Source organism: Palaemon carinicauda, chromosome 24, assembly GCF_036898095.1.
Source record: "Palaemon carinicauda isolate YSFRI2023 chromosome 24, ASM3689809v2, whole genome shotgun sequence".
Lineage (NCBI taxonomy): Eukaryota > Metazoa > Arthropoda > Malacostraca > Decapoda > Palaemonidae > Palaemon > Palaemon carinicauda.
In genome coordinates this window covers 80,792,446-80,811,467 of record NC_090748.1, presented here as the reverse complement: position 1 = coordinate 80,811,467, position 19,022 = coordinate 80,792,446, and the positions used below count along the sequence as shown (strand labels likewise).

The 19,022-nt window shown below is 42.0% G+C and overlaps 1 protein-coding gene across 1 annotated transcript in view; it reads left to right on the top strand.

Moving 5' to 3' along the window:
- The window catches only part of Cpsf100 (cleavage and polyadenylation specificity factor subunit 2), a 200,073-nt gene extending 181,484 nt beyond the window's left edge, over window positions 1–18,589 (top strand). Inside the window, exons 15-18 of the mRNA XM_068348239.1 lie at window positions 1–81; window positions 10,782–10,846; window positions 11,682–11,819; window positions 18,373–18,589. The exon at window positions 1–81 is cut by the window's left edge and continues 58 nt beyond it. Coding sequence (XP_068204340.1) covers window positions 1–81; window positions 10,782–10,846; window positions 11,682–11,819; window positions 18,373–18,465 — 377 coding nt within the window. The 3' untranslated portion in view covers window positions 18,466–18,589. The remainder of the gene's footprint in view (window positions 82–10,781; window positions 10,847–11,681; window positions 11,820–18,372) is intronic.
- The last annotated feature ends 433 nt before the right edge of the window (window positions 18,590–19,022 follow it).

Here is a 19,022-nt window from a genome sequence, read left to right as displayed (position 1 = left end):
TAGAAGTTGCTTGGGTTGATGGTACTGTTTCATTTCCCATGGAAAATGCTGATGAAAATATCCAAGAATCAGAGAGACAAGGTAAATTTCTAGTGAATGCTCAATGTTTTGTTCAGTGTTTTTATTTAAGCAATCATGTATCATCTTATGTAAATTAACACTATAAAAAAAGCACAAATATTGGAATATTGTTCTTGGTATTTTTTGCATTAATTTATAACCTGATAGTATTCAAGTAATTCCTTATTCACATACATTTGATCTTTGACATGTACAAGTTAGCTAATGATTATGTAAATCCTTTTATCCAGACTTCAAATACAATTTGATTGAATATGAAGTACTAAATGTAATTCACATATTTAAATAAGTGTTTTTTACGAAGGAAAAGTATTTTAGGGAGGTGGTGTGTGTTCTCCACGAACCTTCCTGTAAAAGACTAGAACATGAAACTCAATATGACTAAAAAATACCAAAGAAATTTTGCCTCCCTTGCTCTGGGACAATGTTTCAATGTGCAAAGCTCGGACCCATTGTGTATAAGGGAGCCCCTGAGTTCAGGTACTATTGAACTCACAGCACCTCTAATGCGGAAATAATCTGACTATTAAGACATTACATCACCGAGAATCTTCTACTACTACTGTAGACAATGATACTTGCTCACTAATTTGTGCCCAGCAGCCGTCTTTCATACTTAGAGTGAGAGTCAAATATCCCCTTTCCCTACACAAAGCCACAAAACCTCAAGACTAATAAAGTTTCTTCAGCGCTTGTTTCACTTCAACTTGTATTTTTTCGTATATTTTTTTAAGATATGGATATTTATTTCAAGGTACTGTAATACTGTACTCATCATCTACCTTTAATCTGTGTGTTACCAAAGAACCATGTAGATATTACGCAAACCAAGTGAAGTATAAAGCAAAAATGACATGTACCGCGGACAAGTGCAATGTTTTGCTTTGTCGTCAGTCAGCGGGAGGGGAGGATCCTGAACCAATAGCCAATCAGCGACGAGCTTTCAATTCGTAGTTCGGCTCCAGTTGCCAGCTAGGATGAAACAGACTTTAGTTTATACATGAAAGACCTATTTTAATATTGTTACTGTTCCTAAAATATTTTATATTGTTCATTATTTCTCTAGTTGTTTATTTATTTTTTATTTCCTTTCCTCACTAGGCCATTTTTCCCCAGTGGAGCTTATACCATGCTGCTTTTCCAACTAGGGATGTAGCTTAGCTAATACATACATACATATACCATGGCACTTCCCCCAATTTTGGGGGGTAGCCGACATCAACAAAGAAACAAAAACAAAAAGGGGACCTCTACTCTCTACGTTCCTCCCAGCCTAACAAGGGACTCAACCGAGTTCAGCTGGTACTGCTAGGGTGTCACAGCCCACCCTCCCACATTATCCACCACAGATGAAGCTTCATAATGCTGAATCCCCTACTGCTGCTACCTCCGCGGTCATCTAAGGTATCGGAGGCTGCAGCAGGGCCTACCGGAACTGCGTCATAATCGCTCACCATTCATTCCTATTTCTAGCACGCTCTCTTGCCTCGCTCACATCTATCCTCCTATCACCCAGAGCTTCCTTCACTCCATCCATCCACCCAAACCTTGGCCTTCCTCTAGTACTTCTCCCATCCACTCTTGCATTCATCACCTTCTTTAGCAGACATCCATTTTCCATTCTCTCAACATGGCCAAACCACTTCAACACATTCATATCCACTCTAGCTGCTAACTCATTTCTTACACCCGTTCTCACTCTCACCACTTCGTTCCTAACCCTATCTACTCAAGATACACCAGCCATACTCCTTAGACACTTCATCTCAAACACATTCAATTTCTGTCTCTCCATCACTTTCATTCCCCACAACTCCGATCCATACATCACAGTTGGTACAATCACTTTCTCATATAGAACTCTCTTTACATTCATGCCCAACCATCTATTTTTTACTACTCCCTTAACTGCCCCCAACACTTTGCAACCTTCATTAATAATAATAATAATAATAATATGTTTATTGTATGACAGAGAGAGAGAGAGAGAGATAATACATTTATATGTCCAGGTGTTAATTCATATTCATATTGTATGTCCAAGTGATAACACATAATAAAAGCTGTAAACTAACTGAATTAAAACTATGATAGGCTATAACATATTGGTGCTAATGCAATATTTCTTATGAAGCTGTTTTGAATGAATTAAGAAATAAAGAAACAATACTTTGTGTTATCGTATGTGTGCATATTCTTGATAGTGGCTGCTTGAGATCAGCTGATGACAGACAAAAATGAAAAAAATAAAATCTGTTTTGATTAAAGTCTGTTGCGTGGTTGGGTTGACCGTAGTGACTTGGGAAGGGTAGTAAGTTGAACGCATGGGAACAGTGATGATTTTGTAAGGGTGGTGACTAGTCTTACCGGGTTGGCAAAATATTTTGTGGATATATGGCATTCGTGGATATCTCAAACACTTGCGAATGCCAGGATATGACTACGATATGACTATGGTATAAGTTTATGGACAAAAATAGTAATTCAGTAGTTTAAGCAATTGGTTTATACAGGTATACTGTATTTTGGGGGTTAATGTGCTGTGTGGTCTTCAAGGACTTTCCTGTAAAAGGCTAAAACATGGAATCTCGTATGACATTAAATACCAAAAAGTTAATGTCTCCCCTGCTCTAGTGTCAGTGTTTGAATGTGCCAAGCGCAGTCTCAGTATGCATAATGAAGACCCTCAAATTCAGCCACTTTTGTACTTGGCACAGCTCCTCCAATTCTGAAATTACCTGGCTATCAATGACACATCATCACCAAGCTCTATCACTACTACAGTAGACAATACTATTTATGCACTAACATGTGCCCAGCTTGCAAGTTTTAATTGGTTGGTGAGGCATATTGTATTTACTCATGTAGCTCAGCTCAGCTCCCACTTGGTGATAAATCTCTGTCTATTGTGAACAAGTAACAGGATCTTGAATTCAAATAAGTGTTTTGATACTCACTTGTATGATTAACATCGGGTACCCTCTCACCTACCCCACTATTGATGATCAGAGCAGGAACAGGTTTTCCTTACACCTGCAGAGCAGAGGTGGTAACCTGACAGGGTACTACCCTGTGGATTTTGAGGAAGCGTGTCACACAAATCCTGAATGTTTGAGCTGGGAGAACACTTTTTGTAAACAAAATGGCAACTAAAACAAACAGGGCAGGTTTGACCCTATACGTTCATCAGTTCATTAAAATAATGGAATCATAAATAGTTCTATCATGAATTATCACGAACATTGATTAGTTCCCTCACATATAATCATAATTTATTTTTTGTAAATTGAATTAAAAGCTATCAACAAATGTTGATCGTGCAAGTATTATAAAACTAATTTTAAATTCAAAATTACCTTTGTGAAGAAGAAAAAGTCTCTTCGGGGAGGTGTTTTGTGGTTCCCAAGACTATTGAAGGGAAGTGGATCATAGCTAGGGCAAAAAGATTGTTGCCAGGTAAAAACAAATGCCTGGGTAAGCATCATCTACAGCATTAGTAGTGGTTCTTATTGGGTAATGTGTCATCAGATAGCATTGGAGGTGCTGTGACAGGTTCATTAAGATCCTGAAACTCTGGGTCTCTCTCATGCACATTGAGTTCCTGCCTTGCATAATGATATATTGACCTTAAGGCAGGGAAGACACTATCTCTTTGGCATAGGCTATATTGTTTTGGTTTACTACAGTATTCAAGTCATTACAGGTTAAAATAGATTTTTCCTTTTCTAAAACCCCCTTTTTAAGGATTCCTAATTCTTCAAATGTGAAATAAATAATACGTTAACACTGCCTACTACTGTGCATGCTCACTTCTGTACATCTATCTGTCAAGCTAAATTGAAATGGTGTTTCAGGAACTAAGCTTGGATGTTTTACTTGGATGTAGTTACCAATTTCATGCAAATAGGTTATGAGGCATTAATTCCCTTGCTTCTCAGAATGGCTATTTTGAGCAAATAAATGAAGAGCATTTATTGTAAAGTCATGTCAAGTACTACTATTTGTCAAAACTTTAGCTGACCCAGACAACATTTTATATAAATATGAGTGTGCAAAATTTCTGCTTTTATGGAAGTTTTTTGTACATTACTTGGATGAGTTTAGTTTTAGCAAGTCTGAGTAATTGCTATCTTATTCACATTAAATCTTCAGATGGAAACTGAGTTTTTCAATATTAAACTTACCCGGTGATCATATAGCTGTCAGCTCTGCTGCCCGACAGAAAAACCTAAGGACGAAATACGCCAGCGATCACTATACAGGTGGGGGTGTACATCAACAGCGCCATCTGTCGAGCAGGTACTCAAGTACTCCATGTCAACACAGAACCAATTTTCTCTCTGTCGTGCCACCGGCAAGACCTACTAAATACGCTGTTGTTTTCTGGATTGATTTTCACGTTATTTGGTGAAGTATTCATTTCTGGTTATTAGCTATCGCTGTGCAGAAGTTATCTTCAATACTTCCTTGCATTCTTTTGTTGGATTTTGGATTATTTGTTGACGACTTGGATAGATTTTGAATTCCCCCCTTTTGACTAATTCAAGATGTCTGACCCTTCTCAAGTCCCCAAGTACAGGAAGTGTAGCGCTAGGGACTGTTCAAGGCATCTTCCGAAGGCCTCTATCGATCCGCACACCGTTTGTTCCAATTGTAGGGGTAAAGCCTGTCAATTGGAAGATCGATGTGAGGAATGCGTTGGGCTTTCGGAATTCGATTTTCAAGAATTCCTGAAATATGCACGTAGGCTAGATAAGGATAGGATCAGGAGGAGTTCGTCTCGCTCAATTGATTTTTCCTCTCCCCATGCCCCACAACCTATTCCTTCCCCTGTAGTGGTTGCACCCGACCCCCCTGCTAGCTCTCATCAACCTTCGATGGCAGATATGATGCGTGCCATCCAGGCTCTAGGTGAGAGAGTCGAGTCATTGGCGAATGACCGCAATCAACTCATGGCTGACGTCAGGGAGTTGAAAGGTAAAAGTGCAGTGGGAAGTGAAGTGAGTGTTAGTGCAGTGAAAAGTGTCAGTGTTACGCATGAGGGTGCGTCTGTTCGTGCCTGTCGTCCTCCCAGTCCGGGACCTCTTGCAAGCTCCCAAGCCCAGGGGAGAAGCAATGTCGTACGACCAAAGGGTTCGACAGGCTTTAATCAGCGGACAGACGTTCCCTCCGTGGTTTCGGACGTATCTTTCCTAGATCGTCCCACCCACAAGAAGACGAGTGAGCCCGTTCATTCCTCGTCTGCGGAAGAGGTTTCACGCCAGAAACGATGGACCAAGGTCTCACGGCCTCTTAAACGCAAGGTCCCTTCCGAGCAAGTCCAACGGCCCAGGTGTAGCCACTGGGTCAGTTCGGACTCGCTGCAGTCCTCCGACGACTGCACACCTCCTAAGAGAGGCAAAGTGGTACCGCAACAGGCAGTAACTCCGTCTGTTGCCGCACCAACTGTTGTAGACCCCAAGTGGTCTTTGCTGCAGTCTATGCAGACTCAGTTAGCTGCTGTTATGCAGGAGTTTCGTGCGGAGAAGGTTGACGCTGCACCCGTTAGCCTACAACCTACCACGGTTGTGCGCCCAGCAGACGCTGAGGCTGCCTGCTCCCACACTCCGGCTGTGAGAGCTCCTCCACCCATGCGCAGTCGACCCTGCCAGACGCATGCTGACGTTCACAGACGCACGGAACCCTCCGTTGACGTGCGTGTGCTACCACAACAACAGGAGGGTGGAGTTAAGCTGCCGTGTTTTGACGCGGTGCGTCAGCCTCCGCAACCCACGGTGGTCTCCGCTATCCGTCCACAGTCGGGAGTAGACGCTTTGCGCACCCACTCAGCTATGGTTCTTGCCAGTTCTCAGACTGACCAACAGTGGCATGATGTTGGGTCCAGTGCAGCCACGCATGCACCTGTGTTGACTCAGCCGTCCAGCTGTTACCTACTCCGTAGCCTCTTCCTCCTCAACATTCAGACGATGGACTCTCTGATGATGACGAAGCTGCACATCTTGACGACCAACACTCGGACATCGACGAACCCAAGACCGCACCTCCCTCCTTAGACTTTAGGAAAGTGCTTGCGCTGTTCAAGGATTTATATCCGGATCGGTTTGTGTCTGCAGCACCCCGCTCGCCTCCCTCTGAGTTCGCTTTAGGCATGCAGTCAGCAGCACCTGCCTTTACGAAGCTCGTACTCGCTCGCTCGTCCAAGAGAGCTTTAAGGGTACTGGGAGAGTGGTTGCAGTCCAAGAAGCAACTTGGGAAGACATCCTTCGTGTTTCCCCCGGTCAAGCTTGCTTCCAGATCTAGCGTCTGGTATGCCACGGGAGAAGTTCTCGGCTTGGGAGTTCCTGCCTCTGCCCAGGGCGACTTCTCAAGTCTGGTAGACTCTCCCTGCAGGCTGGCTATGAGACGCTCCAAGATTTGCTGGACTCCTTCGGATATGGACCATCTTATGAAGGGAGTTTTCCGTGCATTCGAAGTCTTTAACTTCTTGGACTGGTGTTTGGGAGCGTTGAGCAGGAAGACCTCCCCTTCTGATAAGGAAACTTCCATGCTCATTATGTCCTGCATGGACAAAGCCATACGGGATGGTTCTAGTGAGCTTGCGGCTTCTTTCGTGTCTGGGGTCCTCAAGAAGCGGGATCACCTTTGCTCCTTCTTGTCAGCTGGAGTCACCCCATGTCAAAAGTCGGAGCTTATGTTTGCTCCGCTCTCGAAGTGTCTCTTCCCTGAAGAGTTGACCAAGGAGATTGCCGCCTCCTTGATCCAGAAAGACACTCATGACCTGGTGGCGTCATCCGCTCGCAAAGCCACCCCTTTGCCCTCCGTGCCTAGACCCAGGATGGACACTCCAGTGTCAAGGTTCATTCCGCCCTTTCGTGGCAGAGCCTCCAGCAGAGGAGGTGCTCGTGCCGGAAGTCAACGTGGGAGCAAGAAGAAGGGTTCCAAGTCCTCTAGAGGCAGAGTCTGACTGCCACCTTCTTCAGACAGCAGTGGGAGCCAGGCTCAAGAACTACTGGCAGGCCTGGGAGAACAGGGGCGCAGACGCACAGTCTGTGAAGTTACTCAGGGAGGGGTACAAGATTCCATTCTTGCGCAAGCCCCCTCTAGCAACAACTCCCATCGACCTCTCTCCCAGGTACAGAGAGGAGGACAAGAGACTAGCTTTACAGCAAGAGGTCTCTCTCTTACTACAAAAGGGAGCGGTAGTCATAGTCCGGGACCATCAATCCCCAGGCTTCTACAACCGCCTCTTCTTAGTGCCGAAGAAGACAGGAGGGTGGAGACCGGTGCTAGACGTCAGTGCTCTGAATGTCTTTGTCACAAAGCAGACGTTCACCATGGAGACGACAAAGTTGGTTCTAGCATCGGTCAGGAAGGAAGACTGGATGGTCTCGTTAGACCTAAAGGACGCTTACTTTCACGTCCCCATCCACCCAGATTCCCAACCTTTTCTAAGGTTCGTTTTCGGGAAGGTTGTATACCAGTTCCAAGCCCTGTGCTTTGGCCTAAGCACGGCACCTCTAGTTTTTACCAAACTGATGAGGAATATTGCCAAATTCCTGCATTTGGCAAACATCAGAGCCTCCCTCTATTTGGACGACTGGCTTTTAAGAGCTGCGTCAAGTCGTCGCTGTCTGGAGAATCTACAGTGGACTCTGGATCTGACCAAGGAATTGGGTCTCCTGGTCAATATAGAAAAGTCCCAACTCGTCCCATCCCAAACTATAGTTTACCTAGGAATGGAGATTCAGAGTCAAGCTTTTCGGGCTTTTCCGTCGGCCCCCAGAATCAGTCAAGCCCAAGAATGCATCCAGTCCATGCTGAAGAAGGACCGATGTTCAGTCAGACAGTGGATGAGTCTGATAGGGACGCTTTCATCACTGGACCAGTTCATCGCGTTAGGGAGACTCCACCTCCGCCCCCTTCAATTTCACTTAGCTGCTCACTGGAGAAAGGACAAGACGCTAGAAGCGGTCTCGGTTCCTATTTCCGAGAAGATGAAGTCTTCACTGACTTGGTGGAAGAACAACATTCTTCTCAGGGAGGGTCTGCCACTGGCTGTTCAGACCCCCGACCACCTTCTCTTCTCGGACGCATCGGACACGGGCTGGGGTGCGACATTGGACGGTCGGGAATGCTCAGGCACGTGGAATGTGGATCAAAGCGAGTTGCACATCAACTGCAAGGAGCTACTGGCAGTTCATCTGGCCTTGAGAAGCTTCAAGTCCCTCCTTCTAGGCAAGGTGGTGGAGGTGAACTCCGACAACACCACAGCCTTGGCGTACATCTCCAAGCAAGGAGGGACTCATTCGATGAAGTTGTACGAGATCGCAAGGGACCTCCTCACCTGGTCAAGAGATCGAAACATATCCCTTGTAACGAGGTTCATTCAAGGCGACATGAATGTCATGGCAGACCGCCTCAGCCGGAAGGGTCAAATCATCCCAACAGAGTGGACCCTTCACAAGAATGTATGCAACAGACTATGGGCCTTGTGGGGTCAGCCTACCATAGATCTGTTCGCAACCTCGATGACCAAGAGGCTCCCAATTTATTGTTCACCGATTCCGGACCCAGCAGCAGTTCACATAGATGCCTTTCTTCTGGATTGGTCCCATCTAGACCTTTATGCGTTCCCCCCGTTCAAGATTGTCAACAGAGTACTGCAGAAGTTCGCCTCTCATGAAGGGACAAGGTTGACGTTGGTTGCTCCCCTCTGGCCCGCGAGAGAATGGTTCACTGAGGTACTGCAATGGCTAGTAGACGTTCCCAGAACACTTCCTCTAAGAGTGGACCTTCTGCGTCAGCCGCATGTAAAGAAGGTACACCCAAGCCTCCACGCTCTTCGTCTGACTGCCTTCAGACTATCGAAAGACTCTCGAGAGCTAGAGGCTTTTCGAAGGAGGCAGCCAGAGCGATTGCTAGAGCTAGGAGGATATCCACTCTCAAAGTCTACCAGTCGAAGTGGGAAGTCTTCCGAAGCTGGTGCAAGTCTAAATCAGTATCCTCTACCAGTACCTCTGTAACTCAGATAGCTGAGTTCCTTTTATACCTAAGGAAGGAAAGATCCCTTTCAGCTCCCACGATCAAGGGTTACAGAAGCATGTTGGCAGCAGTCTTCCGTCACAGAGGCTTAGATCTTTCCAACAACAAAGATCTACAGGACCTCCTTAAGTCTTTTGAGACCTCGAAGGAGCGTCGGTTGGCCACACCAGGTTGGAACTTAGACGTGGTACTAAGATTCCTTATGTCAGCAAGGTTCGAACCACTTCAATCAGCCTCTTTTAAAGATCTCACTTTGAAAACTCTTTTCCTCGTCTGCTTAGCAACAGCTAAAAGAGTCAGTGAGATACACGCCTTCAGCAGGAACATTGGATTTACATCTGAAACGGCTACATGTTCCCTACAGCTTGGTTTTTTAGCCAAAAACGAACTTCCTTCTCGTCCTTGGCCCAAATCGTTCGATATTCCAAGCCTTGCTAATTTGGTTGAAAATGAACAAGAAAGAGTACTATGCCCGGTAAGAGCTCTTAAGTACTATTTGAGACGTACTAAGCCATTACGTGGACAATCAGAAGCTTTATGGTGCGCCATTAAGAAACCTTCTTTACCAATGTCGAAGAATGCAGTTTCTTATTATATCAGACTTTTGATTCGAGAAGCTCATTCCCATCTGAATGAGGAGGACCATGCTTTGCTGAAGGTAAGGACACATGAAGTTAGAGCTGTCGCAACTTCAGTGGCCTTCAAACAAAACAGATCTCTGCAGAGTGTAATGGATGCAACCTATTGGAGAAGCAAGTCAGTGTTCGCATCATTTTACCTTAAAGATGTCCAGTCTCTTTACGAGAACTGCTACACCCTGGGACCATTCGTAGCAGCGAGTGCAGTAGTGGGTGAGGGCTCAACCACTACATTCCCCTAATCCCATAACCTTTTTAATCTTTCTCTTGAAATGCTTTTTATTGTTGTTTTTGGGTTGTCCGGAAGGCTAAGAAGCCTTTCGCATCCTGGTTGATTTGGCGGGTGGTCAAATTCTTTCTTGAGAAGCGCCTAGATTAGAGGTTGTGATGAGGTCCTTTAGTATGGGTTGCAACCCTTCATACTTCAGCTCCTAGGAGTCGCTCAGCATCCTATGAGGATCGCGAGGCTCAGTAAGGAAGACGTACTTAAAAAAGGCAGAGTAATTGTTCAAGTCGACTTCCTTACCAGGTACTTATTAATTTTATGTTTGTTATTTTGAATAACTGCTAAAATGAAATACGAAATACTTAGCTCTTAATGTTAACATATATGCTGGTCTCTACCCACCCCCCTGGGTGTGAATCAGCTATATGATCACCGGGTAAGTTTAATATTGAAAAATGTTATTTTCATTAGTAAAATAAATTTTTGAATATACTTACCCGGTGATCATAAATTAAAGGACCCACCCTTCCTCCCCAATAGAGACCCAGTGGGCCGAGGAGAAAATTGGTTCTGTGTTGACATGGAGTACTTGAGTACCTGCTCGACAGATGGCGCTGTTGATGTACACCCCCACCTGTATAGCGATCGCTGGCGTATTTCGTCCTTAGGTTTTTCTGTCGGGCAGCAGAGCTGACAGCTATATGATCACCGGGTAAGTATATTCAAAAATTTGTTTTACTAATGAAAATAACATTTTTTAAAGATAAATCAAAATTTTTATTTATTTATTTCAGTTATATCCAGTGAAAGTCAACCAGATAGTGAAATGCCAACCCTAAACATTATGCCACCAGAAGAGGTAAGATACACTTTTTTTCTTCTGTAATGATTTGAGAAAATAAGATATAGTAGGAAATGATATGTTCATAAGTACTATAAGCATAAAAAAGAATTACATTGGTAGAACTGAAAGTCATCAGTTATCCATGTAATTCACTATTTAAGGAAGAGAGGATTGTAATTGCTTGTAACATAGAAATAACACTTCTTTTAACTACTTATTGTATTTTTGGTATATGGACTCATTGTATTTTTGGTATATGGACTCACAATATGGAAAAAGGATAATGCCTTCATTTAAAAAGAAATTATATATATTTATTCAGCAATCATAGTCATTATGTTTAAGTATTCAACTCATGTTTTAATAAAGAATGCAGGATTTTACATAGCAGATGAGTTACAGTATGCCAAATGATCGAGTGGGAGAATCACTCGGTTCAATGTGGGGCTGATAAGTCCTTTATCTTGGAAACAAAGATGCCACACTTACATGCTTAGACAGGGTAACAGAAGTTGTATTTTTATCAGCATCTGCTATTGTCTGAGTACTTAACTTAGCATTGGGTGTAATTATAAGCTTTATTGTATTTGCATTGGATCAGATAAGTACTAAAACCTCATAAGGTTAAGCCTGTTACATTTAGGTTTTTACAATTCACATGTTAGGTTGATTTAGTGATGAGGTATATGTATTCTGTTATTTTGCAAGGTTGATTTTGTGACAAGATATCTCTTATGTTATTTTACAAGGTTGATTCAGTGATAAGGTATTTCTTGTTATACAGTTAAATGTGACTGAATTTGTTTGATGCTGGTCAAAAATATTTATTTTTCATACTAAATATTTCCAGGCTCCTTATCATGATCCTGTATTCATCAATGACCTTCGCTTGAGTGAGTTTAAGCAAGTCCTGAGCAGAGCAGGGATTAGTTCCGAGTTTAATGCAGGTATTCTTTGGTGCTCAAATGGTACATTGGCACTAAAAAAGGTAAGTTATATTCATTCTTTGGATCCATACACTGTTTTGAAGTTGATGTAGTTTTATGACATTGGTTTGATATTCAAACTTTCAGTGAATTTTTTGTAGTTAATTATAAGCTATTGTTTAATTTCTAAAATTTTATTAATTTATTTAACGTATAAAAGTGCTTAGTATTTAATATGGTATTATTATTAGATAGTTTAGTTGGACTATTTAGTTGAAAATCTCATATGGCTAGCGTCTTTGCAATGAAAGAGAAACAAAAGCTCTGAATGTAGATTCTCAAGCAGTGGCAAGAGATGCTTTGAACCTGAACTGGACTGTTACCTCCAAGTTCAATTTTTAGGTCTTTGAATATCCGTCAGGACTTTTTAGTGACAGCATTGCTGGTAGCTGAAATTGGCCAAAAACCCTGTGGTAGCCACTGCTCCAGCATCTGATACAGAGGTTACACTCTTCATTCGTCACGGCTGAATCAGAAAATAGAGAGTTTGAATGTCTTCGCTTCCTCCTTTCTGACCCAGTACCTTAATATTTGGATTTTCTCTCCATATGTACAGTAGGGAATTTTCAGCTCACATGAACTATTTGTAGATGACCTCTACAGTATATCATTTGTTGGAGCTAGAGTGGCAATGGTTGAGAAAAAACTACAACTCTCAATTGACAAAATTATTCTGTGTGCTGATATGAATTCAAGTTTTTGAAAAGCAAAACTGTTGTTGTCCATTTCTGTCATATTCGGGGAGTACATCCAGACCTGGATATGTACATCAAAGGTCTCTGGATGATGGGAGAAAACTTCACCTAGATCCCAAACCTGGATCCATTAGTTTTAAAAGGAAGTTTTCAATCCTTCTCGTCTCACTCGAAAAGTTCATGTCACAGAATTCATCTCCCAGCATGTGTTGGGTACCCCACTGCTGCTTGTCTCCTGCCAAGGACTTGCCTGGTAACTGGATACAGAAGAAGGATCCCGAAGTACAGGACGACTACCTGGAGAGTTCTTTTAGAAACTTCAGGTTCCTCTGCACAGTTTTGTGGAAGAAGTAGTGTTACACCAAATACTTCCTGTAGGGGAAGCATAGAGGTGTGAGGATCAAGGACCAAGTCCTTCGCCTCAAGAAATCTTCCCCCCCCCCCCCCCCCCACACACAAAGGGAGGCCAGCAGGCATACTGTACAGGACAAAGAGCTGTGCTCTAGTCCTTCTCCTGCCCAGTGATGTTTCCTGGACTCATTGGAATCTACTGGAGTCAGCTTCTTTCAAAGGTCACCAGCACTTTGGTCTTCGGGGATTTCCATCGTACATTAGTCTGCTCCTCACTAACGCTCTCCTTTTCAAGTAGTGTGATGAGATTGGTCCTGGGAGGAATTGGTGTGACTACACAAACTGTGATTTGTCTCTTAGCGGATCATCCCTCACCGCCCTCCCTCAAAGGGAAGAAAGACAATTTTTAAAAATGCTGTTCAGTTCGCCCCATTCTCAGGAGGAGACTCGAGGTATGATAATCGTTCTGGAATCAATAAGGGTTACGCTGTTATTCCATTACTCTTGGCAAACGTTGTGAGCCTCCTGTCCTATAAGTGAAGATAAATGACATTAGGTCTGATTAGTACTTGGATGGGTGACCATCAGGGAATACCAGATGCAGTAGGCAAACATTCTCGCCTTCGTAACCAATGCAGTTGGTCACCTGGATGTTATCAGATTACGTCTACGAACCGTCACCCACTTGGTTCCAGTTAAGCAGAACCCTGGCCCCTGAAAATTTTCAACACGAAACTGGAAGCTAGCTGTCGATTCCATGTCTTTCCAATCTCTAGGTAATCAGAATCGAGTGAAGATAAGCGATCGCCCAAGTCGATAGCTTCTTTCATAGCCTGGCCTTTGCCAGATGCAGTTTTCAAACTGTTTGTCTTTTTGAGATAGACTTTCAATCCTCATGGAAGAATGACAATCACCCCTCATGATTTTTTCTATATAAGTGCAGCTTTTGGTCACCTTCACAAACTCGTAGGTCTGTCAACATTAACAATCTGGGAAAAAGTAGGGGCCAGTGGGTAACATTCCACCAGTGGCATCTTTGGGACAAGGGTTATTATTATTATTACTTGCTAAGCTACAACCCTAGTTGGAAAAGCAGGATGCAATAAGCCGAGGGGCTCCAACAGGGAAAATAGCCCAGTGAGGAAAGGAAACGAGGAAAAAATATTTTAAGAACAGTAACAATATTGAAATAAATATTTCCTATATAAACTATAAAAACTTTAACAAAACATTGGGAAGAGAAATAAGATAGAATAGTGTGCCTGAGTGTACCCTCAAGCAAGAGAACTCTAATGCAAGACTGTGGAAGACCATGGTACAGAGACTATGGCACTACCCAAGATTAGAGAACAATGGTTTGATTATGGAATGTCCTTCTCCTAGAAGAGCTGCTTACCGTAACTAAAGAGTGTCTTCTACCCTTACCAAGAGGAAAGTGGCCACTGAACGATTTCAGATGAAGAAAGGAAATAGCTGAGCCAAATAGAATAACTGGTTTCTTCACTCTTTTGTCCCCCCCTTTTCATCCTTTAGCCCTGCCAGAGCCCCACATCAGGGATTATTGACCAGGAAAGTCCAGGCTACGGTAAAGAAGACATCATTTCAAGCTTCTCATTCCAGGGTTATCCTTCTATCTGTCAAAATTTAATTCTCAGAAGACTGAATACCAGTTAGACTACACCTGCTGAATTGAGTTTTCTATTCATGCTTTTTTCCAAGCAGGAAGCCACATCCATGTGCAACCAAGATATTCATGCCTTGAGAGGATGAGGTACCTCAATAGGGAAATTTCAAGTTCTGTAGCATCACACCTTCAGGGATATTTGTTCAAACAGGAAATTGACTGTGGTCTGACACTCAAGTCCGAGTCATATCCCAATCTCTATTCGAAAGAGGCCTTGTCAGCAGATGTGCAGGTGTAGATTTTCATCCGTTTGACTAATTCCGACAAAGCAGGAGATACCCCACTCTTCATCGCTATACTAAACGTCTCGCCAGAACAGATACTTAACCTAAAGATGAATGGCCAGACCAGATTTTTTACCTAAAGATAAATTAACGAAGTAATTTCTTCACCCATAGTAGCTGTCTCAGTTATAAGAACAATATGATCCGGGGAATGAATCTTATCCTATCCCGAAATCACCTTTCACACTTTGGGGAGGGCTCTGTCTGCTTCTCTCCTTTAAAGGCCGTCTCATTTGGATGGGAACCCCTGAACGTCTTCCAATACTTTGTTACGCTTTTCTGGCATAGGGACAGTGGTCCCCACATACAGGCAGGCCAGTTAAGAGTGGCGTCCATAGGAATTGATGAACAGGGCTCAACTGCATTCCTTCAGAAAGCGTAACTCCGCTAGCGTAACCCCAGGAAATTTTGTTCTGGATGGCTTGAGCACAGAGATGGTCTTACCTCCTTTTCACTCGCTCAGCTATGGTGCCCCGACCATCTGGATATCCAAACATTTACTTTGCATGACGCCATAGATCTTCTGGTGATTTGCACAGCTCTGAAGTATTATTCAATCCAAAGTGTTCAAAGTCTCTCTAGTCACCAACTACTTTTCAATCGCAACTATGCCAAAGTCATTCCGACATTTAAGACAATCCGACAGCTTCGAAATACCCACTTCATTTTCTTTTGTCTCCACACTGACCCTGAGGTGAACACTAGACAAGGCTGGAGTCACTCGGCAGGATGCTCAAAGCTCCAAGACAGTATTAGGGGATAGATTCCCACACATTTTTCATTTCAGACACGTACTCCTTTACATGATCATGTGGGTCCGACTTACGGTCAGATTACATTGATTGGTAAAATCTTCTGGCTTCTAAAGAAAGACTCCTTAGTCATCTTGTCACAAAAAAGACAATTGTGTGAATCGGAGGTCTGACACCTCTTACTTTTGCCACAAGTATTGACCAAGTCGGGGATGCTCGGGCAGTCCCCGACATCAGTAGAGAAACATCTCTCGGGGTGTCTGTTCAGCTTACATACTGGCTGGGGCCTACTTAGCAAGGCAAGGCAAAGTCCCGAGCCAGCCCTGGAAACGTTTTCTTTGGACATGGACCGTTGCTGGCCCGGGGAGCCAAACCTTCAATACTTAAAAGGTAACATCAGTAATAGTGCTTCTACACTAGTTGTACCAAAGTCAGGGTTTTTTTCCCAGAGAAGAGAAACCATGACTTGAAGATACTTCAGTGACCTGCTGTTTCCATTAGAAGACCACGGAAACGTTGTTGGATTATCCAGGGACAAGAGCCATGATATCAGAGCAGCCTCACTTTCGTCACTAGTAGCAGCAGAAGATTCCTATTGACAGCTTCCCTGCTCAGTTGCCAAATTTTGGGAGCTAAGGACGAATTTTGTTCTGCACAAACGATATCGAGGGTTAGAAACCAGGATCTATCAATACACAGATCCTGGTTCTCTTTGGCCTAACCATGAACTGACAAGTAGTAGTCATTGACTAGGAACTTGGGCCAAGAGCACTCAAGTTCAGCTGAATAGGTGGTGACTACACTTCTAGAATCTCCCTGTGGCAGGTTTTACAGGCAGAGAAACATCATTTGACATTACCTATCCTATTCCTGCAGGATATGACCCACAGGTTTCTTCATCAGGACCTGTTGTAGCTGCACAGCAAGTGGAATAGCTACCTTGGCTCCTTTCATGGGACCATTAGCATCAGATCAAGGTCAAGGGTGATGTATGACTCTGGGACGAAAGGATACTGGCCCCATTTTTTCCTTTCGATCTTCCCCCCTATTTGGGGATACAGCTTCGAACCATCCCAGCTGGATTCTATCTCAAAGCAGATGTGCCCCATTCAGCTTGCAGATATTTTGTAATCAAGTATGGAGGAGTCTTTTCCTTACACTCCTTATAAGTATGATGTACCAGACATACAATGCAATTCAGCAGATGCATCATTCTCTTTGCCAGACCTTGACAGAGATTTTCAAGTAAAAATCAACTCTACAAGCCATGGCATTGATTCCCGCAGTTTTTTTTTTTTTTTTTTTTCATTTCACGAGGTGTAAGGAACCCTGACTCTTGTAGTATCACAGATGCTTGAGCCATGAGTTCCCAAATAAAGTTTCCAGCTAGTTGGAAAGGGGATTTCATCCCGCCTAAGGACGAGTCTCCTATAGTAAAGAATGATGGTTTGTATTTGTGTAGGAACAAGTGACAAATTTTAAGAATAATTTGTATTTTTCATAACCATACAAATCAGAATACTTCTACTCAAACTTTCCCGCTGTCATCAACCCCCAACATAAGTCCCCACTGCATCCCAATTGATGTTTCAGTGAGCTACACTGCTGGCAGCATAACTACCTGCCACTTGTTTATACCTCATTAAATTTTTTCAACTGCTGTTCCAGCTTCGCTGTTATCCTTCTATGGTAAAGAACTCAGGTTTGTATGGTGAGGAAAAATACAAATTATTTTTATTTTTTTAATTTTTAGCTCTTTTAATGTTGAAAGATCTCCAGTAGTGATATTTTTTTTTTTTTTTTTTGGGGGGGGGGGGCGAATGGTAGACATAGTGTAACACAATTTATAGTTTACATCTTGAAACTTTGAAAAAGCTTTTGCTCAAGATCTCACAGGTGAATAAAGATTTTGCTTAAGATCTCACAGACGAATATATTTCTGTTTGCTATGGCATCACGTAACAAATCAGTGAACTGTAAGCAATAGCTTTTAAAGACATACAATAATGTTATCCCTTTTACTGTATTACAGACTAAAGGTTTCTTCCACTTTTTTCATATTCCATCTTTACAAAAGTAAATGGTAGCTAGTTCACAGGATGGTTTTCTTTAATCAATAAGAGCTGCTCAGATTCATTTGGATGATTCTATAGGCATTAGAGGTAATGGGCCTAATTTATTTTGAGGTATTAGAATTACAAAATGACCTCTGGTCATGTTTGGTCATGAAACCTTGAAAAAAAATTTATCCTAATCTAATGAAAATTTTTTAGATTATAAATATTCATTGCCATCATAATTCCAACAGTTGGATCATAATTTAGTTGCTATAAAATTCTAGTTTCTTTTGAATTTTTTTTTTTATTAATATTCATATATATATAAACTACCTTTTATTTTTATTCCAGCATTCAAATTCTAGGAAGTTCCATTGAAATAAATATGAGTTAATTTAAAATTCATAACTTTGTTTACTTTGAATTCATAAAAGTTGCTACCTGCCTTCTTCTCACAGTGGCTATGAATTTTCAACACAATTACTTATTCTTAAGAAGAATTAAAAATTAAATTATTAGTTGCTGGGAAGGGATGCTACTCCATTTGCTTTTTTTTCCAGTGGGAACAAAGGTTTTTGATTTTTATTTTGGCTGATGTTCTTCAATTTAAGAATAAATAGTATGTGAACTCCAGGTAAGTTGTGAAATTATTTATTCTTGTTTTAAAATGAGGGTTTTTTTTTATAACTTTACATAATAGTTGCTTCAAATACTTTTCCTCTTTTCTTACAGCAAGATTCTGGTGGAATATCGGTGGAAGGACCTCTATGTGCAGATTATTATGAAATCAGAGAACTCCTGTATCAACAGTATGCAATTTTATAAGGCCTTCTGTGCATTTATAGGTCTTATTAAACTGCTCTAATTTTAACCCCCTAAGATTTTTTTTCTAAGAATAGGTTTTTACTATTGTGTAGTTTAGAATGTTTGTGTATGTTAATGTTGATTTCATGATGCTTGAACAAGAGTAATATAGTAATCCTGAAAATAATGTATTTTTCTTGTTAGGAAGGCATGGGAATTCTACCTAAGTAAAAAAAAAAAAATAAACAAATAAAAATATCACCAGGACATATGTGAGTACAATATACTTTATCTTTTCTCGAGGGATGTGTACAAGTATTTGAACAGTTTTAGGGTCCAATTATCTTTGTGAATTGTTGTGGAGCTCTTAAATTATTATTTTATTTTTAATTTTTTATTTGTCCCTATATCTGATGTAAATACAGTGCAGTATGGCTATCTTAATATATTTTGAACTTTTCATGCTTGTGAACACCTTATGACATCATGTTACAGTATTTGAAATCATTGAAGAATTAATACCACATTGGATATAATAGCAGTTGTGGTGATAGAATAGCACATGTGAATGTCAATTT